The sequence below is a fragment of the Ursus arctos genome, unplaced genomic scaffold (genome assembly GCF_023065955.2).
Source record: "Ursus arctos isolate Adak ecotype North America unplaced genomic scaffold, UrsArc2.0 scaffold_8, whole genome shotgun sequence".
NCBI classification, from domain to species: Eukaryota; Metazoa; Chordata; class Mammalia; order Carnivora; family Ursidae; genus Ursus; species Ursus arctos.
Genome location: NW_026623100.1, coordinates 33,812,330 through 33,838,514, shown reverse-complemented (window position 1 = coordinate 33,838,514; position 26,185 = coordinate 33,812,330). Strand labels below are relative to the sequence as shown.

Sequence of the window (26,185 nt, the reverse complement as noted above, 5' to 3'; positions counted from 1 at the left end):
CCGAGCAGGCATCAGCTGCTAAGGAATGTGGCTGTCTGCTGCCTCCATGCTCTTCCTGCCCCTTGCCCCACCAGAGACGGCTGGGCCATCTGGAGGAGAGAGAAGAGGCAGTCCACACAGGGCAGGAGGCCAGAATCTCCCAAAGTACATTACACACAATTAGAGCAAAACGAAGGTTGATTCTGCTTCTTTTAAAAATTAATGGTAGATGGTGTGAATCTGTTCTATACCCTCAACACATGAGACCTAAGAGGCACTATCCTCAGACGTGTATCTGATGCAGTATTTCTCAATACTTCTGGGAACACCCATAGTATTAGTATCGTAGAGTATACTAGTTTTGAGGAAAGGGTTATGGCAGTCAAAATACATTTGGGAAAACTTGTCTACTATATTATATTTTTGGATAGGCAAAATGCACTATATCAAACTACCTTCTAGGTAGTTGCCTCCCCCCATACACACACACACACACACACACATCCATCTATGTATTCCAATAGAACTTCATTTATGGACACTGAAATTTGAATCATGCAATTTTCACATCATTAAATACAATTATTTTTTTTCTTTTTTTCCCAACCACTTAAAAATGTAAAGCCATTCTTAGTTCACAGGCTATACAAAAATAGGCAGACTCAAATTTGGCCCAAGGCTATTGTTTGCTGATCCATGTTTTAAATATTTGTAGCATAGTGACCGCCCCCCAAAAAATGCTATTTGTTCAAACAAAAACATGTATATGCTTTTGGGCTTCCTTATTAGGAAGATTTCAGATTTAACCTGACATTTCCCAGGGAGACCAGACTTAATAAATACTTTTGTATCTGTGGTACCTAGCTCCAAGTTGGTCCCCAGTGGTATTCACCTCCTGGTAGTGACCCCTTGTGGTTCCCCCTCCTGTGTGACAACAGCATACGGTATAAGTGACAGTATGTCACGACCAAGATGAAGTTCTAAAGACTGTGGTTTCTGTCTTGGATGCTTTCTCGCTCACTCTCACTCTCTCTCTGGGAATCTGCCATGTTGTGTGGTGAGGCTCCCACGGCAAGGAACCGAAGCCTCCAGCCAACAGTCAGAGAGGAGCTGAGGGCTCCTGACCCCACCCATGGGAGTGAATTTAGAAGCACACCCTGCAACCTTGCCTAATGGCTTGAATGGAACCTCATGAGAGACTCTGCACCAAAATCATCCAGCATAACCCTCCTGAACTCCCGACCCCCCAGAAACTGTAAGATAATAAATGTGCATTGTTTTCAGCTGCCGGGTTTTGGGGTCATTTTTTATGCACCCATAGATAAGTAAAGCAGTGTCTACATGACCAAGATCTGTTGGGTTCCTGACACTAACCCCTCCTGTAGTGCTGCTCTCAGGCCCCCTCTGCTCTGATTCAAAACCCAACCCCTTGTCTGGGTGCCCAGTCCATGAACCCTGCTGCACTCAGACACTCCCTGAAACTGAGACTTAACTCTAGCCTTTGGAATGTCTGTGTGTCACATATGGAAATAGTAAAAAGAGAGGAACAGTTCCCTGCTCATTCTTTTCCCTAAAATACTGGTTGGATTTTCTGAATCTAGTAGTTTAATAGCATTTTTCCCTCTCAATAAAAAAATAAATAAATAAAAGTTAATTTGCTGCTCCCTAACCTACTTCTAGGACTCCTCGTTTCTCCTTCTCACATATTCCAGTTTCTTTTCAGACAGTATATTGCACTTTAAGTGACAGTTCTGTCTTTGAGAATTGTGCTGCTTTTCGGTCACCTGATTTTCCGTATAATGCAGTCTCTTCCGCTCTCACTCCTCAGTATTAAAGGTCCTGTATTATTCAAGATGACATTTTATAGAACATAAGGCAGGAAAAGCAAAAAAATAATAATAATGCTCCCTCTGCCAAGACAATCACATGATCCTCACAGAAGCTTGGTGCTAGGCCAGTCAGCATTAGCAAGAAATCATCTCATTGTATTTTGTGACTTCAGGGCATGGAAATTTCTTAATGTCCGCGGATCCCTTCTCTACCTTCTGTTTCGGTGTGAGGGGGTTTCAGGCATCTGAGCATGTGGTCATGGGAACGCATAAGGGGAAGGAAGGTGGGGTTCGAGAAGTGTGAAATACCCAGTTGTTCTAACTTCCCTTATTCAAGTTGTTTCTTAATTAATCAGAGAATCTAAATGTAGAATAAACTTCAAGAGACCATTAAAAATTCCCGTCTGGTCTTTGAACTCCATAGCTATGTCTTCTACAGAATTAGACAGGGTCTAGTGACAAGGGCTGATGAGGGCTTTCAGTGGTGATGGGCTTGCCGGGCATTGTCCTCAGAGTTCAGGCACCAGACTTGGACCATCTCAGCTCGAATTCCTCCTCCAGCATTTATTTTTGTTTTTATTTGTTCTTTTGCCTGACCAGTACCTTCACTGGTCCTTCTTTAGGAAACAGCACTGCTTCTTTTGGATAATGATTTTCTGTCTCTCTCTCTCCAACCATTTGGCTCTAAAGGTTCTATTTCTAGTTATTTCTGAGGTCCAGCTGATACTCTCCCTCGTCTATGTGCTGCTCCATACTCTTCCTTTTGTTTCATAAAATACCCAGTCGGTCTTTACCTAAGCCGGTTAGAATTGGGTTCCTTTACTTGTGATCACTTGCAAATTAATCCTAATTCAACTGTGCTACGTGTCATGGTGTAAATAAAAGAATAGGCAATTACAGTCTGCCTGAAACACAAGACATGTAAAAAAAAAATTAGAGGATTATGTAAGAGAGCATAAAAACATAATTATTACAGTAATCAGTTACTGGTCATGTATTAAGTGGACTTTAGCTAAAGAGCATGTAAAAAGCAATATTCTGGGGCACCTGAGTGACTCAATTGGTTAAGTGTCGATTCTTGATCTCCGGTCAGGTCTTGATCTCATGGTTGTGAGTTCAAGCCCCATGTAAGGTTCCACACTGGCCATGGAGCCTAAAAAAAATATAATTTAAATTTAAGTTTAAAATTTAAAAATAAATAAGAAAATAAAAAGCAATATTCTATTTATTTAAAAATTTAAAAATAATAAAAAATTTTAAAGATTTTAAAAATAAATAAATAAGAAAATAAAAAGCAATATTCCATTTGTGAAAAAAATTATTAGAATTGTCCAAATACTTGCATGTTAAAAGACATCTATTAATTATAATCATAGGGTAAGCATTAAACCCCTCTCCAATCAGATACAATCCATAATATTGTGACATAGCCAGACATTCTGCCATTGTTCTACGAAAATCTGAGCTACACTCTCTTGCTGAACATCTACAAGTTTAAGTATTATTCAATAACCTTAGTAATCAAAATCTCAGCATCCTAACATTGAAGAAAATTTCAATATGTTTGAACAAATGGAAAAATGGGAAGAGGGGAAAAGATTAAGCAATTTCCATCCTTGTCACTTGCATTAAACAGACTGATAAAAAGGGAGGGGCCATTTTTAAAAAGTGCTCCCATTGGAAGGGAATATATGGTGATAATTTGAGCCCATCACAGGAGACTCAGTGAATGCCCTGCTCTGGTTTGTTCTGCATTGAACTAAATTTTTTTGCAGTCTAGGGACAGAAGACAGCTTCACTGTCTTTTTGTTGGGTATTGTATTGTTACAATGCCAAGAGTTTTTCAGAGAGTATATTGAAGAAAATGGAAAGGAACAATGGCTTGCATATAGTACGTGGAAACCTTGTTTGTGAACATGGAAATGAGAGCTATGTGAGGTGGTTCAGTGTGAGGATGGAGAATGGTGGGGGAGGGAAGCAGAGAGCAAAAATAAAATTGTGACCAATACTTCAGACTATGGGTAGAAAGTGTAGATCCCTAAAAAGACAGTTTGCTCAACGATAAACTCCTATTTCATGGGCTTTGTTGTGTTATTTGAGAACACAGAAGAATGTTGGACCATTTCTTGGTCAAACAATGTATATAATATTCTGTGACCCTAAAAGTAGTTGCATAACCTTCACTTTTGGAAGGAATCTGTAAATCAAAAAATATTGCTGTAAAATAATAGATGTACTCTTGGGGCGCCTGGGTGCCTCAGTCAGTTAAGCTTCCAACTCTTGATCCTCAATCAGGTCTTGATCTCAGCGTCGTGAGTTCAAGTTTTGCGTTGGACTCCACGCGGGGCGTGGATTCTATTTAATAAATAAGTAAATAAATTAAAAAATATTGGGTGTACTCTAAATATCATATTCATCTTGTATTAGATTTTGACTAATTCTATTTTATGAATTTCATCTTCTCCTCTTGCAGTCTGCCTTTGCTCCCAATATTCCAGTTAGTTGTTAGCTGACGATATTGTGATTGCTCTAAGACTTCAAAGGAAGTGAGTATTGGTGAGGACTGGGCTAGTCAGTAACAGCTTTAAGGAGAAGGCAAGACTTGACTTGGGCCTCGCTGGGTGGGTTCATTACTAATAATTCTGAAAAATTAATTCATTCACTGATTCATTCACGAATATTCATTCAACAAACATTAAGCACATATTACTTGCTGGGCTCAGTTCTAGGTACTGGGAATAAGGTTGTAAATAGGATAGAATCCTTGCGCTAAAGGTATTTATATGCTGGTGGAGGAAACAGCGTACAAGTAGACAAGTAAATGTATATTTTAGAATTCCAGGTGCTGACAAATGTTCTGAAAAAAAATAGTAAAGTAGGGGACAGCATGGGGGCTAAATTCAGGACTCTCTAATGAGCAAACATTTGATCAGGGGCCTGAATGGAGAGAAAGAACAAGGAATGCAGAGATGCAAAGGAATAACATTCCAGGGGCTTGGGGGAGGGGAGGATAAGAACTTAGTGTTTCACCAGCGCAGAGTTTGAATGGGGAAGATAAAAACCTTCTGGAGATGGATGTTGGTGATGGTTGCACAATGATGAAGGTACTTAATGCCACAGAACCGTACACTTTTTTTTTTTAAGATTTTATTTATTTATTTATTTGACAGAGATAGAAACAGCCAGCGAGAGAGGGAACACAAGCAGGGGGAGTGGGAGAGGAAGAAACAGGCTCATAGCGGAGGAGCCTGATGTGGGGCTCGATCCCACAACGCAGGGATCACGCTCTGAGCAGATGGCAGATGCTTAACCGCTGTGCCACCCAGGCGCCCCTGAACCGTACACTTTTATAACTGGCTAAAATGGTCAATTTTACATTATGCCTATTTTAACCACAATTGTTTTTTTAAAGTCTGTATAGAAAAAATAGAAAGCCATCTCTATGAAATCTAGTTTTAATCGAATATTTATTTATATTTGTGAAGAAAAGTAAGTACCATTGTTCTGGTTGTTCCCAGATAACATCCATGGCAGGAATAACAAAAGTTTTATTTGGATGTAAATTCTTATGCTATACTGGTCCAGAACAAATGCGAGCAAGACCATCACTGAGCGAGTCTGCACAGCAACTGCGTAAGAAAGTAACCAGATTCCCCCAAGAGTCTAGCAAACAGTAGGCCGCTGCTCATCACCATGGCTACAAAATCCTTCGGGTCTCACGTAGGACCTGGATTCTTCAGAACTGGTCTAGGAGAATGGCTTTGCCTTCAAGTCTAGCAAATGAAACTAGGAGAGGAAATCCCAATAAAATGGACAGTAAACTAGTTGAGATCTCCGATGCGAAGTCAATCTGAGGCAGGAGAAGAGGCGTCTGGAACATCATAAATTACTGACACTGATTTTTTTAAAAAGAGAGAAAGAGCTCCTGCAGATGTTAAACTGTACCTGAATGTAGATTAAATGGAAAAGCAAGTAGCTAAGAGCACTGAGATTGGATGTTATAGGTACTTACGTGTTTATACACACGCACATACACACACACACACACACACAGAGCTACGTCTTGTGTCATACGCTGATTGCTTTCTGAAGTCTGTAATATGAATTCAGCACAGAGAATGGACAGTGAACATGGAAAGTTGGTGGCTTGATTCCTCTACTCTGCGCACCATTCACTTGGGCTAAATTTACCAGTTTCCAAAAGAATAGTAATAACAGTTGCCCTGTTGATAGACAATGTTTTAGGACACCAATTTGAGATAATAACACTAGAGACCTTAAAAATATACTAATAGATTTTCAAACAAACAAAAATATCTATAATTTATTATCTATATGTGACTGATATTCTTGCATGTTTTATATAATCTCATTGGGCCCTAGGAGCATCATATATGTTACTATTATCACTGAACAAGTGAAAAACCTGGGGGTCTCAGAAGCAGCTTGGCATGTTCAAGGTCACCAGCCCATAATCAGCGGAACTGGGATACAAACACAGATCCATTATACTGCATCCCCATATTCTTTACACATTTGTATCAGTATAGGGAAATTTCCAATTACTTTTACTTAATTCCATTTTAAGAAGTTGCATTTTATCATTCTCAAAATGTTATCCCTAATGCATGTTGCCCAGCATCCATCACACCTCATATTTGAAAAGTAATTTATTTTTTCAAATGCTTTCCATCTTCTTGTTTAATTCTCACAGCGTTGGGAAGGATGTATTTTATTTCCCATTTTACACATAATGAAAATTGAAATGCAAAGATTTTAAGTGCTTTGCATAAAGAAACCAATTAGTGGCTGAGCCAGCGTTCAAACTGAAGTCATCTTATCCCACATCCAACACTCTTTTCAATACACAGATGGAGGCTGACTTGAGACTGGGATTGCTGAACAAAAAGTGGAGGAAAAAAGTAAAATTTCCAAAAAGACTTTAAAATAATTTCAAAAGAGAATCACCCTCTTTCCATTCCCTATCCACCAGAGTAACCAAAATTACGTTTGCTATGTACCTTCTAATTTTTTAAAAAAGGGCTAATGAAAACATATACACATGTATATATATGGTTTTAAAATTTTTAGTGTTTTGAAATACCATCATACTATAGCTATTATCTGCAATTAGATTTTTCTTCAGTTTACATTACTCCAGATAAATCACATGGATCTCATTACATTTCATGATATGGGAGAATTTATATATGAACACGTTTAAAACAAGGACAGAAATTCAATTCAACAAATATTTATGGCACACCTACTATGTGCACACGCTGTTCTGTGCAGGCTGGGATACAGCAACACATAAAACAAAGTGCTTGCCCTCAGCCTGCCACAGTCTGCTGCTTCGTAGCCCCCCTGCTTTTATCATTAACAGCTTTAGCATGTGTTTGCCAATACAACATATAATTTATTATATTAACAGTGGCATAAATCTGATACCATGGGTATATAAGAATTTATTCAGCCATGTATTTATTGGTCGAAATTCAGTTTATGCTTTGTTTTGATTTTTACCATCAATGCTGCAATTAACACCCAAATTACATATATCCAATGTAATAATGCCTTTATTTTTTCTGAAGGATTGGTTTTAAAAGTAGGATTGTTGACTCAGCAGTACAAAAAATATGTGTATACATATATGGTTTAATTTTTTTAATTTTTAAAAAATTTTAATTTATTTTTTAAGTAATCTCTACACCCAACATGGGGCTTGAACTCACAACCCCGAGATCAAGTTGCATGCTCTACCTGAGCCAGCCAAGCACCCCATTTATGGTTTAACTCTTAATAAATTCATTACATTCTTTCTATTAAAAGGTTGTAGCAATTATATTCTTCCACCAACTTATGACAGTGCGGATTTCCCTACATCTTTACCAATACTGAATTTTAAGTTTTTGAAAATTCTACCAAGCTGATAGACAAAAAAAAAGTTTGATATTCCTGTCTTGGTCTTACATTCCTCTGGGTTTCCTACTAGAGATGGTTGAGCATCCTGACATATATTTATTGACCATTTGTATTTTCCCCCACTTAATAATAATAGCTAATATCAGAGTCAGGCACTGGAAAGTGCATCATCTCATTTGACTATCCCAACAACCTCATCAGAGGTATAGCATCTGCTTTCCTCCACCTCTTTTACAGATGAGAAAACTGTTTCCAAGAGGTTATGAAATTTGCCCAAGGTCACACAACTGGCAAGGTGATAGAGTGAGGATTTTTACAAGTCTGAATGTAAGGCTTCTGGGCTTAAATACTACACAAACTACTTCCTCTGTGCCAAGGAACATTTTCAAGTCATTCCCTCCAGCCTTATTCCCTCCCTTCTCGTGAAGTCTGAACAACTTGGATAAACACAAATATTGGATGGGTCCCTTTGCAGAAGACACTATGGTAGACATTACTGGGTGATCTAAAGAAGAGCTCCTGCCCCCAAATCTTACTGGGGAGCCAAAATACATTTTATGTAAGGAATATATGTATCAGGTTTTTTAAAGGGATTTTATTTAATGTTAACGACTATGGTGTGGCCTGCAAATTTATCAATGTAGAGAAGCAAACAATTACACAAAACTCTGCAGCCTGCAGTATTTATTCAAAGAGTAGTGTAGGGGATACTGAAAACAATTCAGAAATGAGAGTTAAATCTGATGTATTTTTGTAGAATCATGTAGGAAACATCGTTTTCGAGTTGATGGTATTGCTGAAGAAAAGCAATACTAATCTAATTGAATAAAAACTGCCATCCAGACCCCTCCCTACCCATTTGTCCTCACTAACCAGCTTCTCCACTCCCCAGGTGTGCTCACTGACTCTGGATACTATCCACCTAGGAGGTGCTGAAGCAGGTGTTCACTCTCCACTTTGTGAAGCCGTTCCCAGTAGAACCCTAATAGCCTTGGTCTCCTCTTGCTTCCGAAATCACGAGCTGTCAACCGACTTCTCCCGTGGAGACGCTCTAATCACGCTATTATGCAAATCTAAATTCTGCCGTGTCTCAAAGGGTGCCCTGCCAATAATCTTGTGACCAATCCCTCCTCTTGGCCGTTGTCCACCAGCTATGCCTTAGACACAAGCCAGTTACCTTTCACAGGGTTAATAGCTCACCTTTCAAGATCTGTGTAAATATACGTGACTCATTACGCCGTGCCATTCTTGAGACAGGAATATGCATAATAGAAACACACACCTACAAGAAGGGGCAGTTCCTTGAATATGTATTGGTTATTTTCTTTTTCTTTTTCTTGCACACATTTCTAATCCAGTGTAGCTTTCAGGTCACACTAGATGGAATTGCGCCTTCCCTCGGCCATTTCCCCCAAGCTTTGGAAAGACTCTTATTTCCTGAAATTTAAATCACTGGCTAGCGGTTTCCTGCCCCGTTTCCCGTCTCCCTTTCGCCTCTCAGCCTCCTGCCTGGCTGGGGCCCGATTCTCGAGCAATGGTGTCCACATCCCTTAGTATCTAGATTGCGAGATATGGGTCCTTGGTATAGTGTCGCTTAACCCCAGTACCCCAGTACCTCCTACCTCCCAATCCTCTCCTCCGCCCGCCCCGCGCGGCTCTAGGAGGAGCCTAACTGTCCTCTTCCCCAGCTGAAGGGGATTGTGGTGCGTAAGCAGGATTAACTCTCTCGCCCCCAGCTGCGCGGATCTGCCCCGGGCCTGCGGGCCAGAGCAAACCCATCAGGGCGCGGAGGGCGCAGCACGGGGGCGGGGGATGGAGAAGCTTGGGGCCTCGGAGCCATCTCCCGGGCGCGCTTCCCTGCCGAGTGGGGCGGAAGGCCACGGCCTCCCCAGCTGGTCCTCAAAAGCCAGGGCGAACGGCCGCGACGGCGCGGGCTCCTAGCTGCAGCCTCCCCTCCGCCACCTCCCTCTCCCGCCCCGCGCTTCCTCTCCGCCCACCGCGCTCCAGCCGCTCGGTCGCAGACCGCGCAGTCCTCCGCCCCGCGGAGCTGCCCTGCTAGCTCCGCGCCCAGCCATGGGGGACCTGCCGGGTCTCGTGCGCCTCTCCATCGCGCTGCGCATCCAGCCCAACGACGGCCCGGTCTTCTTCAAGGTGGACGGGCAGCGCTTCGGCCAGAACCGTACCATCAAGCTGCTCACCGGCTCCTCCTACAAGGTGGAGGTGAAGATTAAGCCCACCACGCTGCAGGTCGAGTGAGTAAGCGCGCGCTCCGGGGCTGCCCAGCCCCACCTTGGGGTCCGCGCGGAGGACCAAGGCCCCCGGGACAGCCTGAGCCTCTCCCCGGCCCCTCTGGCCTCGCGTCGTGCCCAGCCGCCCAGGGATGGGGGGAAGAGGGCAGTTCCCTGCTCCTTTTGGTCCCCTCCTCTGTTTTACGCTTGTCTTGCCCTATTCACGGTTCCTTCCACCCATCTCGCGGAGGGGTGTTTAAAACAGCGTCTGGAAGCCAGGGTTGGCGGGGAGAGGGGTGCGGGGGGTTGTTTTCCTGTAAATTTTTCATCCCTTCTGCCCAGCCCTCGGCGTATCCCCAGGCGACCCGGGTGGTTCACCTGCCGCAATCCCGCCCTCCTCTCCCCAGTCCTGGCGTCCCGCGGGGTTCTGCCAACCGCGAGGCCAAAGGAGGGAGAAAGGCTGAGGAATGAGGTGTAAGGGAGGGGGTGAGGTAGTTTATTGGGGCTCCCTAAGGGATGCTCGAGCATCCATCCACCCTGACGTGGCTGGAGACCCGGGGGCTGGAGGAGCAGCCACCAGTCGGAGCACAGCCTCCCCTGCTTAGGCCTAGCCTCATCGTTTTCCTCGCCGGGTGTTTTTCATTTTCTCATGAATTGTTTGTTCATCCTGGTGATGGTGCCTGGGATTCACCACATCCTTGCAACAAAAGGATGTTTCATGGTTTATTTGTGGCAGGGATTATCTCTTCCCTGCTACCACAGTTTGCTGCACCCACTGGACTTCTGGCTAGAAAGTCAGGGCGGAAGGGTGCCATAGCTGATAGAGAAGTTTCTAGGGATGGAGTCCTTAATCTCTCAGCTTCCACCTAAGCATTGTGTGAAGTCTAATGTGCAAGCGGGGCGTGGAAGGGCTTTGAGTCCACCAGATACATTTTATAGCTGCAGTCTCCATCTGTAGTCATTAATTCAATAAACTTGTGTTGGCCTTCTAGGTGTCAGGCCCTAATTCAAGGACCTAGAACCACACGGGGTGGTTTCTACTGCTCCTGGTCCACCTGCTTGTCGCCGACCCCCACAGCTCCATGCCCTGGTTACCTTCACATTTCCCAGCGTTCTGTGCATCTCCATATAATCCAGACTTTTCCCTTCTTTCCTGGCAACCTCTTCTCCCAAGTTATCTGTTCCAGATCCCATTTTCTTCAAGGTGGTTCTCTATTTTTTTTTAACTAATCTAAAATGAATTTGTGTTAATGACAGAACTATTTTTTCTATTTACGCTTTAATTTTATCAAGGGTTTTTCATTGCCCTAACCCAGTAGTTCCTAAATGTGTCTGTCAGAATCACCTAAAACGCTTGTTAAAACACAGATGGCTGAGCCCCACACTCTAGTTTCCAGTTTACTATGCCTGGGGTAGGGCTTAAAAATTTTTCTAATATTTGAGCAGGTGATACTGACACGGCTGGTCCAGGGACTATCCCTTGAGAATCACTACCTTAACACAAAAGGAATGATGCCGGTGAGAATTTCTGGTTGTGTGGTTGGCTTTGTGTACCCCAAATCATGGGATCTCTGATTGTTGGAACAGAAAAAAAAAAATCATTAAAGAACTAATTCAGTGGTTCTCAACCCTACCTGCACATTAGAATCACCTAGAGAACCTTAAAATTTACCAGTGCCCACACCATACCTGACCACATTGAATTCTAAATTCTAAATTTGGGATGAGGCTGGGTATGGGTAACTAGTTTCTATAAGAAACCATAGAGGAGGACTGAGAGAATTCATCTCAGTCTTGTACAGGTGTTCTGGATGAGAATACTAACGGCAGTCCAGAGACAGATTAAGTAGATGGTGGAGGGTCACATGACTGGTAAGTTGGACAACTCAAGCTTCCTGACTTTTCAGAACTTTCTACCCTACCAGATGTCTCCTTTAGCCAAACCTTGTAGGATTCCTGCCTAGGGTTATGGTCCCGACCAGGACAGGGTACCTAAGTTAATTCCTATCCTATATAGCCAACTCCAGTCCATTGCAGGAACATTTCCATTGGTGGTGTGGTTGTTCCACTGGAGCTGAAGTCTAAAGAGCCTGATGGGGACAGAATTGTTTATACGGGCACATATGACACAGAAGGTGTGGCCCCAACCAAGAGTGGAGAACGGCAACCCATCCAGATCACGATGCCGGTAAGACCTGCATGGGGACATCGGGGCAGATGGAAATCATGGAAAAGAAAACAATCAGTATCTCTCCTTAAAAAATAAAAGGAAATATCATGAAATTATGAAATATTATTTTAATCCATAGTTTCATATTGGAATCTATTTGTCCATAATATGTTAATTACACATATATACATATAATCCATGCTTCTTCAATGGTCAGTTTCAAAGTAATTTCTTATATGGCAAGAAAACGGAATCTCTTTCTATGCTTTCTAATCTATTCCATTGATCTATTATACTAATACTGCATTGTTTAAACGTATTGCTTTTACAGTGTGTTCATGGATTTTGTAACTGGTCACCTTACTGAACTTTCTTACTAAAATTTTTCATTTAATCTTAAGTTTTTCAGATTGGCAGTCATTACCTACATACAATTATCATTTTCTGAATCTTCTTTCTAGCCTTACTGTATTGGCTAATGTTTCTAGAATAATGTTGCTCACTAATGGTGGTAAGCGGTATCCTTGTCTTCAGGGTTTCACTGTTAGATACAATGTTAGTTTTAAATATTTATCATGTTAAAACCTCCTTTCTCTAGCTCACTAAGAGACTTTTTTTTTTTAAAGATTTTATTTATTTGAGAGAGAGCAAGCAAGCACTAACGGTGGGGAGGGGGAAAGGGAGAAGAAGACTCCCTGTCGAGGAGGGAGCCCAATGTGGGGCTTGATTCCAGGACCCCGAGATCATGACCTGAGCCTAAGGCAGACGCTTAACTGACTGAGCCACCCAGGTGCCCCGAGACATTTTTTTAAATTGGGAGATGTGTTGAATTTTATCTAATTCCTTTTCCTATCTGTGGAGATAATTGATCTCTTTTGATACATTAATGTAATAATTATATAATACACTAATCTTTATTTCCTAAAATAAACTCTACTTAAATGTTATGTATTTTTTAAAACATATCACTAAATTCAATATGCTAATATTTTATTTAGGATTTTTCGATTTCTATTTTATTAATTTTTTTATTTGCTTGATTCATCAACAAATATATGGGGATTTCTTACCTATCAGGCACTGGAAGAGGATTAATGAACAAAATAGATATTCCTGGCTTCACGGGGCTTCTAATCCAGAGAAGGAAAACATACTTTATATGTGATTATCAATAAAAAAGTAAATGATTACTATTATACAAAGTGTAGTAAAAAAAAAATAGGGGTGCCCTTGGAGCATATACCAAGGGTGTTCTTCTAATCCAAGATTTTGAGGATGGTTTTCTTGAGAAAACAATAAACTATAAATGAGCATTGGGAGAAGAGGGAACACTTGAGGAAAGAGGAGTTACAGAGGTCAAGAGCTGGGGGAGAGAGTAATGCGTTGTAATGAAGGAGAGAAGCCCAATGTGGGTGGAGCAGAGAGTGAGACGGAGACTGGCTCAAGGTAAAGCTGGAGCAGCACGGGTGTATTCCACGCCCTACCTGATCTCGAGGCCCCTTTCAGCTCTAACACGGTATAAGGATTACAGATTTACCCTTAAGGGAATGACACCAGTTATGTGACGAAGAAAGTCAGATTCTCAAATACTGTCATTTAGGAACACACCAAATAGGACTGAAGACCAACAAGTCCTTGTAGGATTCATTTTTATTGGGCACAGATACAGAGAGGAGGACTGGGAGTACATTCCAGCATCTCAAGGGATTTGCGTGATCTTTAAAAAAAATGTGAAATAACACAAGTTTCAGAAATTTGAGCAAATTTTTGAAGCAACAGTAATCCCTACATTTTGACTCAGTTCATTTTCAGATTACATTGTACATATATATATTTTATAGTTGCAACCATTTGATTATGTAATTGTCCAACATTGTACATATTCCTTGTTTTAATGGCAACATAAGACTATTGTGCTGTATCATAATGATTAGAGTACTCCCCAGATAGTAGATATGTCAGTTGTTCTCATGATGGAAAGTGCTGTAATGAGTAATTCTGTGCTACTACTTCAACAGGAGTAAAATTATTTGGTCAGAGGAATGAATTTTTTTAAAGATTTTATTTATTAGACAGTGAGCACAAGCGCACGTGAGAGGGGAGGGACAGAGGGAGCAGGAGAAGCCGGCTCTCTGCTGAGCAGGGAGCCCGACACGGGGCTCGATCTAGGACCCTGTGATCATGACCTGAGCTGAAGACAGATGCTTAACTGACTGAGCCACCCGGGGGCCCCAAATAGGAATGAATTTTATGGCTGTTCCCACATTCAGCCATTTCAGGTTTTTTTTTTTTAAGTGTTGTATGTACCATTTTACAATGTTACCAGCAATATAGAAGTCTGGTGGCTTTGCTATAATTATGACATCATTGAGAATCACTTTAAAAAATAAATTTCCTAGTTTACTTTTCACTATCATTTACAAGAATGAACATTTCAACAATTTAATTTTATTTTTGTGTGTGTAAACCGGTTCTTTCATGTTTTGTTGATATTTCTATCAAAGATGATTTTTTAAAAATCAGTCCTAGGGGCGCCTGGGTGGCTCAGTTGGTTAAGCCTCCAACTCCTGATTTCGGCACAGGTCATGATCTCTGGGTCCTGGGATTGAGCCCCACGCCTGTCTCAGCACTCAGCGGCGGAGCCTGCTTGAGATTCTCTCTCCCCCTCATCCTCTGCCCCTCCCCCCCACTTGTGTGCATAAACTGATGCACTCTTTTCCTCTCTCTCTCAAATAAATAAAATTTTAAAAAATCAGAGCCCTAGTAAAGATTTTTTAAAAATCTGTCATATCTGTCCTATTTCTTTAAGTATTGCTTTGCTTACATTTTCCATTGTGTAGAAACCTAATTACATTTAAATCTTTCACTTTCCTTTATGATTTCTTATATTTAAATTTTTTTTTAAAGATTTTATTTATTTGACACAGAGAGAGACAGCCAGTGAGGGAGGGAACACAGGCAGGGGAGTGCGAGAGGGAGAAGCAGGCTCCCAGCGGAGGAGCCTGATGTGGGGCTCGATCCCAGGACCCCGGGATCATGCCCTGAGCCAAAGGCAGACGCTTAACAACTGAGCCACACAGGCGCCCCAGATTTCTTATATTTAAATTTGAGAAAGTTATTTTTCCATAGAGTTAACAGTCTATTTTGATTTTTTTTCTGTAATTTTAGATTTTGTTAACTTCCCCTCATTCAAACTTGATTTGTATATTTATACTGTACATCATCTTACAAAGGATTTAAGATGGTATTAGCATTTTATGAGTCCCCATAGTAAAGCCTAGATTCTTACATATAATGTACACATCTGAAAGAAGCAAGTGATTGATAGTTGATTTTTCCAACAACGATCACATGGCTTTTGGTATGAGCATTAGCCATGTATTTTTATCTTATCTGTACAGGCTGATTCGAAGGAAGACAATAGAAGTTAGAGAAGGTTTCCTGATCAAGTCAGCAGTTCTAATGTTAAATTCAAATTTCATTCTAGTAATGAAAGCCTCATATAGCCTTTAACCGATTTTATGACTTTTGTCATCAATATTTCAAGCTAAAGTATTGTGAATTACAGACACAACCACAGTTTGAGACAACAAGGAAGTCTTGAAATGTCCAAGTAATCCAATTAAGTAAGGGAATCCAGTAAGGGAAGCTGAATTAAGGGTATACAAGAGCAGTTTCTTAGGAGTGTAAAGTTACTTCAAAGTATTTCTTTTTATTTTTAAATCATTGGATAAATAATGGTGGGATTATTGGCTACTGGGGGGAAATGTCAGTGTTATTCTTTCCTGATACCATACTCTAAAATATATTTCAGATGGATCAAGGGGTTAACTTTAAAAAGTCAACTTTTTAAAAAATTGAAATGAAGGGGCGCCTGGGTGGTTCAGTTGGTTAAGCGTCTGCCTTCAGCTCAGGTCATAATCCCAGGGTCCTGGGATCAAGCCCCACATCAGGCTCCCTGCTCAGCCTGCTTCTCCCTTCTTCCCCCTCCCCACTCATGCGCATGCACTCTCTCTCTCTCTAAAAAATAAATAATAAAATCTTTTAAAAAAATAAAAAATTGAAATGAATTAAACCTAAAATAGAAGATATCCAAAGCTACAAATTGAAAGCTTTGCTTACATGCACTATAAAATTTCTGTCAAACAGCATAAAGTTAAAATAAATTTTCATTAAGAGAATTTTAATTAAAAGGCAAGTAACAATTGATGAAAAACTTATTCGTAACGTGCACAGTCTCCTAGGCTATGTTTCCTTGATTTTCAGCCACTGCCCGTGTGGCCTTGGCTTGCTGACTGCAGTGACATTCCACAAACCTTTACTGCCCACCGAAGCTGAAGTCAGGCAGTAGTCCAATGATATCTGACGTAGGTTGATGGCAGTGATCTCTTTATTCAGATAATTCCAGAGGGCCTGGTGGCAGGAGTGAATTCCCTAGCTCTAAAAGCTCGCAACCCCCATTTCAGAAGCCATGTTGACTGGTACCTTAATGTGACTGATGTCCCATTTGGTCCCTCGGAAGAGAGAGTCCAGGTGGAGATTCTGTCTGCACAGCTCATTCCGTGGTTCGCCTTATGTCAGCCGTCTTCAGGGGGAGACTGGTGGGAGTTAGGCGGAATAAGGTAGGGAGCTACGCGAGCTTGTTAGGGGGCTGCATGTGCAGAGGTAGGTAGCCTCATGTGTGTGTCCTCCCAAATAGAAAAGTTGTGCCTTTGTGTCAGTTCTATGGAATCATTTGGCAAGATCTGTAACAATATACAAAGAAGTCTTAGAAACCAATGAGGAAAAAATAACAATAGGTTGTGGGAAATGGGAAAATAAGTAAAAATAAATAGGCAATTCACAGAAGAAGAAATACAAATAACCAATAAATATATCTTTAAATGGCTTAATGTCACTACTGGTAAAAAAAAAAAAAATGCAAATAGTGCAATGCCAATTTTCACCTACAAAATTGGTAAAATATTAAAAAATAATACCAGCTGTTCTGTGCTAGTGTATTTCTTTATGAAATATAGTAATTTTTATAAATTGATATTGTATCTTACAAACTTGCTAAGTTCGCTTTAATTTTAGTAGCTTTTTATTAGATTGCTTAGTATTTTCTGCAAACAGTTGTTCATCTGTGAATAGAAATAGCTTTACTTTCCCTTTACTTCTCTTTTACCTTAAGGTACTAGCTAGGACCTTCAACACAGTGCTGAAGGAATAGGAAGAGCTGATGTTCTTGCCTTATTTCCCATCTTATAGGGAAAGAACTCAGTCTTATCATTAAGGGCGATGCTAACTATAGGTTTTTTCTTGATGCTCCTTAATCAGATTGAAGGACTTTCTTTCTGTTCCTAGTTTGCTGAGAGTTTTTATCCTGAATGGATGCTGAATTACCAAATGCTTTTTCTGCATCCATGGATATGATGATAATGGCTTTTCTCCTTTATTTTTGTTAATATGGTGAATGACAAGGATTTTTAAAATCTTAAACCATCCTTGAGTTCCAAGGATAAAACTCTCTTGGTACTGTTGTAGAAGCCTATTGTCGGATTTGATTTACTAATTCAAGCAAATAAAAATTAAAAGCAGGGGCGCCTGGGTGGCACAGTCGTTAAGCGTCTGCCTTCGGCTCAGGGCGTGATCCCAGCGTTCTGGGATCGAGCCCCCACATCAGCCTGACATTAAGAGTTGCGTGCTGTACTGACTGAGCCAAATAGGTGCCGCCGGGGTTTATCAATTTTTAAGAACTTTTCAAAAAGCCAGATTTGGGTTTCATTACTTTTAAAATTTTCTTTACATTATTTTTTTCTCTAGATTCTTTCCTTATGGTTTTTTCTTTCTATTCTATTGATTTCTGCTCTTTATTATCTTTTTTCTTCTTTACCACTAGACTGGGCTGGCAGTGCCAAGTGTTGGCGAGGACAGAGAGCAGCTAAAATTCTCGTTGCTGGTGGGAATGTAAAATGGTGCAATCCCTTAGGAAAAGTTGGACAGTTTCTTGTAAAGTTAAATATACTTTATAACTTCCAGAACTTTTGGTCCTAACTATTCAACTAAGAGAAATGGAAAACATGTATTTACTAAAAAAACTTGAAGCAGTAGAGGAGTAAGAGAGGCTTGGAATCTGGTAGGAATTCCTGGGTCATGCCACACTAAAAGTCACAGATGGTTATTATACTGAATTTGTTTACCAATGAAGTAACATTGTGTTTCTATCAATATAATAAGGTCGTTCTGAGCTCTTAAGTCAATGGAATTCTCAGTGACCTTATTCTTGGTGAATTTCCTATGTCTCTAGTGGCATGGTGAGTGGTGAGAAGTACTCTAGTGATTCTAGGACAACTGGTTGTAAGACCATAGAAATTATTTATTTATTTATTTTTTTTTTTTTTAAAGATTTTATTTATTTATTTGACAGAGATAGAGACAGCCAGCGAGAGAGGGAACACAAGCAGGGGGAGTGGGAGAGGAAGAAGCAGGCTCATAGCGGAGGAGCCTGATGTGGGGCTCGATCCCATAACGCCGGGATCACGCCCTGAGCCGAAGGCAGACGCTTAACCGCTGTGCCACCCAGGCGCCCCAGAAATAAATTATTTTTAAAAATATTTTATTTATTTATTTGTGAGAGAGAGAGAGAGCATGAGTGGAGTGGGGGGGAGAGGCAGACTCCCCGCTGAACAGTGAGCCCAATGTGGGGCTCGATCCCAGGACCCTGAGATCATGACCGGAGCTGAAGGCAGATATTTAACCAACTGAGCCACCCAGGTGGCCCAACCATAGAATTTATTTAACACAAACTTCTCAGATTCCCTGTTACTGAAGACGATGGATGAATCCCCTCTCTTTGAAATCGGATGATTCTCTTCCATATCCGTTGTAAAATAAAAACATCCCTAAGTTTGCAACTTGTACAGACATTCTGGGGAACAATATGTCCAGGTCTATAGTGGAGCCTCAATTTTAGAAAACCATAGACTGGCTTAAACAACAAACATTTATTCTTCACAGTTCTGGAGCCTAGAAGTCCAAGACCAAGGTTCTAGCAGATTCAGTGTCTGATGAGAGCCCTTTTGCTGGTTCAAACAGCTGCCTTCTTGGCTGTATCCTCACATGAAAAAGAGCATAGAGATCATCCCTCTCCCCTCTGTTTTTACAAGGACACCAGTCCCATTCGTGAGGGCTCCACCCTCTTGATGTAATTTCTTCTGAAAGGCCCCACCCCCAAATACCATGGCATTGGGGATTTAGGCTTCAACATATGAATTTTGGGGAGATACACACATTCAGTGCGTAGTAGTGTCCTAAAGTATTCTGCACGAGACAATCCATATATGTTCTCACTCGGAGAAAAACAGAAAAACTGTTCATTAACCCTGAACTCATTTGCTTCTAGAAGCAGTTTGGTATGGTGATAATAGTTTTTGGATAGGAATTAGGAAACCTAAGTTCTTTTTTTTTTTTTTTTTAAGATTTTATTTATTTGACAGAGACAGCCAGCCAGCGAGAGAGGGAACACAAGCAGGGGGAGTGGGAGAGGAAGAAGCAGGCTCCTAGCGGGGGAGCCTGATGTGGGGCTCGATCCCAGAACGCTGGGATCACACCCTGAGCCGAAGGGCAGGCGCTTAACGACTGCACCACCCAGGCGCACCAGGAAACCTAAGTTCTTGACCTCCCATCATTAGCTGGCTGCATGGTCTAGACCTAGGGCCGTCACTTAACCTCTCTGAATCTTAGTTCTTCCATCTGTGAAATGGAGAAGCTAAAACTAGTCAAAACTCCAAAGTAGAATGGCATATGTAGGGTACTGTATAAAATAAAGATGCTATGCAAATGCACAGAATCCTACCTGTGTGTGAATTGCATCACCCAGGGAGCCTGCCTGGCTAAGTTTTCCTTGGAAGGCACAGATGGGTTGGGAGGGAGCAGAGAGCCTGTGTAGTTGCTTCTGTTCTTTAAGAAGAATGTCAGCTTTCAAGACCCCATCTGCTCCTCCATCAGCGAAGAAGAAATTCTGAGCTAGGTGGTGAGGCATCCTGGAAATAGAACTCCAGAAGAACAGGAAGAAGGCTAATGGGAAGTTAGAACTAAGGCATGGGAAAATATACGCATAGTTAGCAGCAGTGAACTACAGCATGACCTTGGACCCAACATTAGTAAAAGAGAAAAAAAACTAAAATAGAAGCACCTGAACGTTCCATATCTTTAGCTCTGACTGTTGGCTGTCAGCAGATTTCTACACTGGTCTCCTGTGTCACTGAGAACTGTCGATGGAGGAAAGATGTTAGGGTTCGAAACTGAAGGCCAAGAAAGAATTCTTGAGACGTCTTTGGTAAAAAAAAAAAAAAAGGGGGGGGGGGTATTAAAGCATGGGGGCAGGATCCATGGGCAGAAAGACTTACACTGGGGTCATGAGACGTGACCCATTATATACTCTCAAGTTGGGAGGGGTTAGGGATAGTGGGAGCCTCCCAGGTATTTTGGAAACAAGGTTTCCAGGATCTAGGGGGTTAGCGATTTTTAAGAAAGGGTCATTTATTACTGTTTAGTAAAAACTCAGTCATGAGACTCTTCAGATATGTATCGGTGGGTGGCTTAGAAGGTAATTGCCAACATGTATCTTGGGGGATAGAGATAAAGAAAGTTTCCTAAGAAATTTTTACATGTTAAAGTAGACTTACAGGATCCTGGGGGTCCAGCCTAAGATTGCCTTTTGCCCTTAGCAAAGTATTAACATTGAGGCAGCTGATTTCCTAGGGGAATGTCACTCTGCCTGTTTCAAGGACTTGTCAATGGGCTGTGAGTAGTAAGGAAATTTAATAATTTTTCTTCTGCTTTTGTTTGCTATGTCACTATGACATTGAGACTTTCTTAATTTTAAGGTTATTCAGACACAGTGTCGTGTCTTAAGGTTTTCCTTGCCTGTGGTCCTAATCATCTTTGTTTTTGTTTTTACAACCAACTTTTATTTATAACTATTTCAAGAAAGGCCTTGATCCCCCACTTACCTAGCATAGTCCCAAGGTGCTTTCTGCAAAAATTAACCAGTGTTTGTAAAATATTTTTATAGCTTAATGTAATTCATATGCTCTTAAAATATGCAGTGCGCTGTGCTGGTCAAATCAGCAGTAGCAGCAGCCCTCTTCAAAAATCTTGCTGATTTATAAAATGAGTTTTCAATTTATTCTTCCCACCACTACCCTACTGTCAACAAAATTGTAATCTTTTCATTAGCATATGTGTATCCTTGATAGAATTAATAAAATCCCTAGGATTAGAGACATATCTGTGTTAGTTGTTTAGGGACGATAAATCCATTTCACCATTTAAAACATTATTTGGGATTATAAAAGTAACATTTATTGCAGAAAATCCAAGTAGAAAAGATAGAAAAACACTCAATTCCTTTGCTTTGAAGCTTTAATGTTAATATTTTTTCATTCTCAATTTTTCTATTTGTCTTATTTTATAACCTTACACTCACACTGTATCTAAACTGTTTTAATCCCTCTTGTTGACATTGTTCGAAGCATTTTCTCTCATCATTTAAAACCCTAAATTCCTGTGTAATGGTTATATAGACCCATCATATAGATATGCCACCATTTTCATTCTGTTCTCCTGAAGTTGGATGCTTAAATTGCTTCTGGTATTTAGACATTTTTGCCACGGTGGTAGATGAATAATACCTCTCTCAAAGGTTGTATTTCTTTAATTACTAATAATACTACATCTGAAGATTGTTCAGATGTTAGCCTTTTTTTTTTTTTTTTCCTTTTCATGTAACCACCACCCTGGTCAAGATGTAAAACATTTCCCCCAAAAAAGTTCCTCTTCCACATTTTCATCCATCATTAATCCCTTCCTCCCACCCCAGGCTCTAAGTAACCATAGACGCTTCCTGCTTCCTGTCAGCATAGATAGATAGATAGATAGATAGATAGATAGATAGATGAATAGATGGATGTGTGAGTTTTATTTAAATGGAATCATACAGTGTATGTGTTCTTTGCGGTCTGGATTATTTTGCTCAGCACATCTTTGAGATCCATCCTTGTTGCTGCCTGGATCGGTACGTTTCTATTCATTGTTGAGTAAAATGCCATAACGTCAGGCGTACTAACACTTGTCTATCACCAAGCGAGCACTGAAACATTGGTTTAATCCCAGTCTGAAGCTATAGTGAATAAAGCTACTGTCTACTTATACAGGTCTCTAGACTCTTAAGCCATGCGACTCTAGAAAAGGATATTTTCTTTTCTTACCTGGGGAAAGAGTTGGGGACTCTAGGTATATCACCCAGTGTTTCGAGTCAGGCACATTTCCCAAAGGAAAGCCAAACCTTGTTTTGGGATCAAATTAGCAGGATGAGGCAATGGTGCAGGATATAATTTTGAGAGCGTCTTGGAAAGCCATCTGGGAAGCACCTGATCACCCCCCCCCCCCCCCGTAGCAGCCTCAAACACTGGGCTCCTGTTGCTCACTGCCCTGCCCCCCTCCATGTCTTCTGGCTCCTGACAAGTCTAAGAATGCTGCCAAGTCAGTCCCTGTCCCCTCCCATGACAGGAGAGGGTCAGAGGAGAAAATAACGACAGGCATCATGCTGTTTAATGCCAGATCCCCTAAATAGCTCCAGGAGGCAGTAGCAGGGTCAGGCTACCCTGCAGGCCACTTGAGCACCTGCCCAAGGGGCCCCTAGGGTATTCTATGCCCTCTTCTCAGCTACATGGGAATTGCGAGCTTAGGGCTCAGGAGAGTTCTATGCAGTGATCCGCAAGGCCTACTTTCTGGAAGTAGAATGCAAACTTCTTGAGGGCAAGAATCATACCTCATACAAATTTTTATGTGTGCAAAGCACATGGTAGGTACTTAAATAGGGTTCTGGATAACGTACAATCGAAGCCTGAGACAGGGACATGGATTCCTGACTTATAAACGCTCAACAGTATTTTTAAAAGTTATAGTAGGGACTTTAACAATCAAATGCTTCTAAGAAAATATTTTTCCCTGGAAGTGAAATTATTGACGAAAGGGCAATTGTGTCTTATGTTTAGTGATTCTGTGCATATGTTATTTTGTACAACGGTCTTTTGAAATAGACACCAAAAGATAATCCTCAAACACTATTCCTTCTCTTCTGTTCCTAACTCCCCCTTCATGGCAAGCTCTGAAAGTCTGAGATTTCCAATAATTAAATTTGGAGAACAGATAAATTTGGGGAGTTATGTTTATTAAAGACAGTATGACAGCAAATGCCACTTGTACAATGGGAATCAGATTTTATGGAGGAAAAAAATGGCTTACGGACAGCTTTTCAGGAAAATAGCTCACATAATAAAGGGACATAGTTCATTAAAGTTAAAGGCCTAAACCTTGCAGACGAAAAGAGTCTTGACTGTTGACCCTGGATTATGCAGGATCTCTTTCCCTAACCTGAGCTCTTATCTGTTGTTCGTGGCAGAAGGAGGTTTTATGGTGTGTGTTTCTCTTCCTTCAGTTCACTGACATTGGGACCTTCGAGACGGTATGGCAAGTCAAGTTCTACAATTACCACAAGCGAGATCACTGCCAGTGGGGAAGCCCCTTCTCTGTCATCGAGTATGAATGCAAGCCCAATGAGACACGCAGCCTCATGTGGGTGAACAAGGAGTCCTTCCTCTGAGGTTGGCTCTTTCTGATGTTGCTGGACAATCTCTTCAAAAACCTACTTTCAGATAACCCAGCACAAGCCTTCACAAGGCACACGACACCATTGCTCTTTCCCATCGGGTGCCGATGACCCACTGGCCCCGATTATTTGGACAGTGTAATTCCCTTCTGATGCCATGTCCCTGACATAAAAGATTGTGATGTACCATCCCCGAGAAGACCCCTTGCTGTGTTCCGTGTTGGTGTTCCTGCATCCACTTGTTCCTGGTCATGCCGTTGACCGCTTGTGAGGAGCTCAGTGGAATTGGCAGACATATCCCATTCTTAACCATTCCACTGAATGACTGTGGTGTTTTGTTTCCACGTTGAGTGATTCCCCCTTTTTCTTGTTAAATGCTAAATAAAACAAAATTACAACGTGTGTGGGTTCTCTCCCGAGTGTAGTATGGTAACATGTGACTTGCAGCGTTACCCAGCTCTCAAGGCGGGCTTGGCGAAAATGTAAGCCTCGCAGCAGTGAGTGGGATCAGACGTTGTGCTTGGTATAAGCAGCTCAGCTTCTTCAGGGAACAGTAATGACAAAATAAAAGGGCAAATATTTAAGAAGTATTTATAACACGTTAAAACTCTTTCAAGTAACGTAAGGTATCATGTTGTGGCCTAGTAGAAATGGGAAAAGGCACGGTTGGGGTCCACTGTTAAACAAGTGACAGAAGTTGTAGGGCTACCTTTTTGGCAAGCTACGGTAGTGTTCCAACGCGCGTATGATGGCACCCCTACGCTCCCCTTCACTTGAACTTTGTAAAACTGTGTATGGAACTGTAATGAACTTTTGATATTTCTTAATAAAGGTATGGAAAATCATGCCCTGACTCCTCTTCTTCATTTGGGCAATATCTGTCGAGCCTGTGGACCTCTGCTCCAGGCCAGCCGCATTCAGGTCTCCAGGAACATTGCAGGGCGCAGAGGATAGACCTGTAGGAGAACCGGCACACGCCATCAGAGATCGGCTTCGACCATTTCACAGGCGCACTCCAGCCAGCTCTCACAAGGCCAGCAGAGACTCGGGCACTTGGTGGACAATCAAAAACTGCTTGCCCCTACTTCTCTCTCTGCCTCCTCCCGAGACGACCGCTCCCATCAGCGGGCTATGTGGCTGAGCCGCCTGAGGACATGCTGTCGTAACAGGGACTGGACACTGGGATGGAGAGCTCCTTGCCTCCTCCCGGAGCACGGCAAGTCATGTGGCACGAATCCCTTACTCCGTGCAGTCTGAGGACACATTCCCTAGGAAGGAAAGACCTTTTCTCTGGAAAAGTAGCATACGACCCTGCAGCGGTGTTGTTGCGTTCACTTGGAAAGCACAGACCCTGTTGCGTCGGGAGAAGTTAGTAGCGAATTTGCTTTTCCGCTACGTGCGAAGCAGCTTCATGTGCGTACATGCTGGGTGAGGGCGAGTGTTGTAAAGAGTTTCCTGGAGGACCGCCTTCACAAGGCCGGGGGCAAACCCTGTGCCCCCTGAGCCCCTTACCTGTAATGAGGCCGAACTGCCAGCAGGGCACAGCAATGCCTTGGATTTGGGCTCATCCTGAGCAGTGTTGAAAGAGAACAGTCCATTTCTCAATTCCTCTGTTTGTCAAAAATAATAGTGTCTATTACAACGGCTGCTAAATATAAGCATGAATCCACTCCTAATTACTGTATTTTAAAAACCAATATTCAATGAATGCTACCGACATTGACATAAGCAATGGATTTACTACAGACAGAGGCTTGAGTTTTCTTCCAGAATATCGAATAGCTAGGCAGGCTTATTAGATGGTGGCAAAATATGAAAACTATATATTTTAATCTCTTGAAGCATCTGGTTAGTAAATATTTTCATTTGTGAAACGAGGTTTCAAGCTAGTGAGTCATCTGTCAGAGTTTTAGTATTTGTTCCGAGGGATGGAAGCAATATCAGCTTCGGCAGTTTTCCCTTTTTTTTTTTTTTTTTTTTTAATTAGAGGCTTTAATTTTTGAGTTTGGACTGACTCAAAGCAGAGCTGGGGAAACGTGGCATGATGTAACTGCACCCAGCGTCCCCCCAAAGAGCGGACAGATGAGCTCTGGACAGAAGCTGGAGCCTCTCAGTCCCACAGACATGCTGGTCCAGCCTAAGCGGTCACCACCTTTGTCTGTCCTGGGTTGCTTGCGTCTAAAACAAGGAGTCAGGCTAACAGAATTCTAAAGCCTTTTAAGATTGAAGGTTTATACCTCTACTCCTCACTCCTTTTTTTTTTTTTTTTTTTTTAAGTGTGTGTATTTTCCTTGGGCTAAGAGGTAAGGTTGAATCAAGGGAGGAGGGGACGAGACGGAGCTGAAGTAAACAGGAAATCTTAACAGCTAATCTACCACGTTAAGTGATCTCTCCTGGC

The 26,185-nt window shown here is 41.6% G+C and overlaps 1 protein-coding gene and 1 long non-coding RNA gene across 2 annotated transcripts; one reads left to right on the top strand and one right to left on the bottom strand.

Annotated features, from left to right (window-relative positions):
• The first annotated feature begins 9,414 nt into the window (after positions 1-9,414).
• On the top strand, positions 9,415-24,632 carry CNRIP1 (cannabinoid receptor interacting protein 1). The gene is made up of 3 exons (XM_026484284.4): positions 9,415-9,985; positions 11,999-12,149; positions 23,617-24,632. Exons 1-3 carry the CDS (start codon positions 9,807-9,809, stop codon positions 23,779-23,781), a joined length of 495 nt encoding a protein of 164 aa, XP_026340069.1. The 5' UTR covers positions 9,415-9,806; the 3' UTR covers positions 23,782-24,632.
• LOC123000147 (uncharacterized) lies at positions 16,298-22,529 on the bottom strand. The gene is made up of 3 exons (XR_006407919.3): positions 22,385-22,529; positions 19,969-20,189; positions 16,298-16,876 (listed from the first exon to the last, which is right to left on the bottom strand). It is a non-coding gene; the product is annotated as an uncharacterized LOC123000147 (long non-coding RNA).
• Positions 24,633-26,185: the final 1,553 nt, after the last annotated feature.

What these genes read in the sequence shown, in the direction of transcription:
- CNRIP1 (XM_026484284.4), top strand. Translation starts at nt 9,807, where the DNA reads ATGGGGGACCTGCCGGGTCTCGTGCGCCTCTCCATCGCGCTGCGCATC. An exon ending in CCCACCACGCTGCAGGTCGA is followed by an intron (nt 9,986 to 11,998) that starts GTGAGTAAGCGC and finishes AGTCCATTGCAG; the next exon opens with GAACATTTCCATTGGTGGTG. An exon ending in CCATCCAGATCACGATGCCG is followed by an intron (nt 12,150 to 23,616) that starts GTAAGACCTGCA and finishes CTCTTCCTTCAG; the next exon opens with TTCACTGACATTGGGACCTT.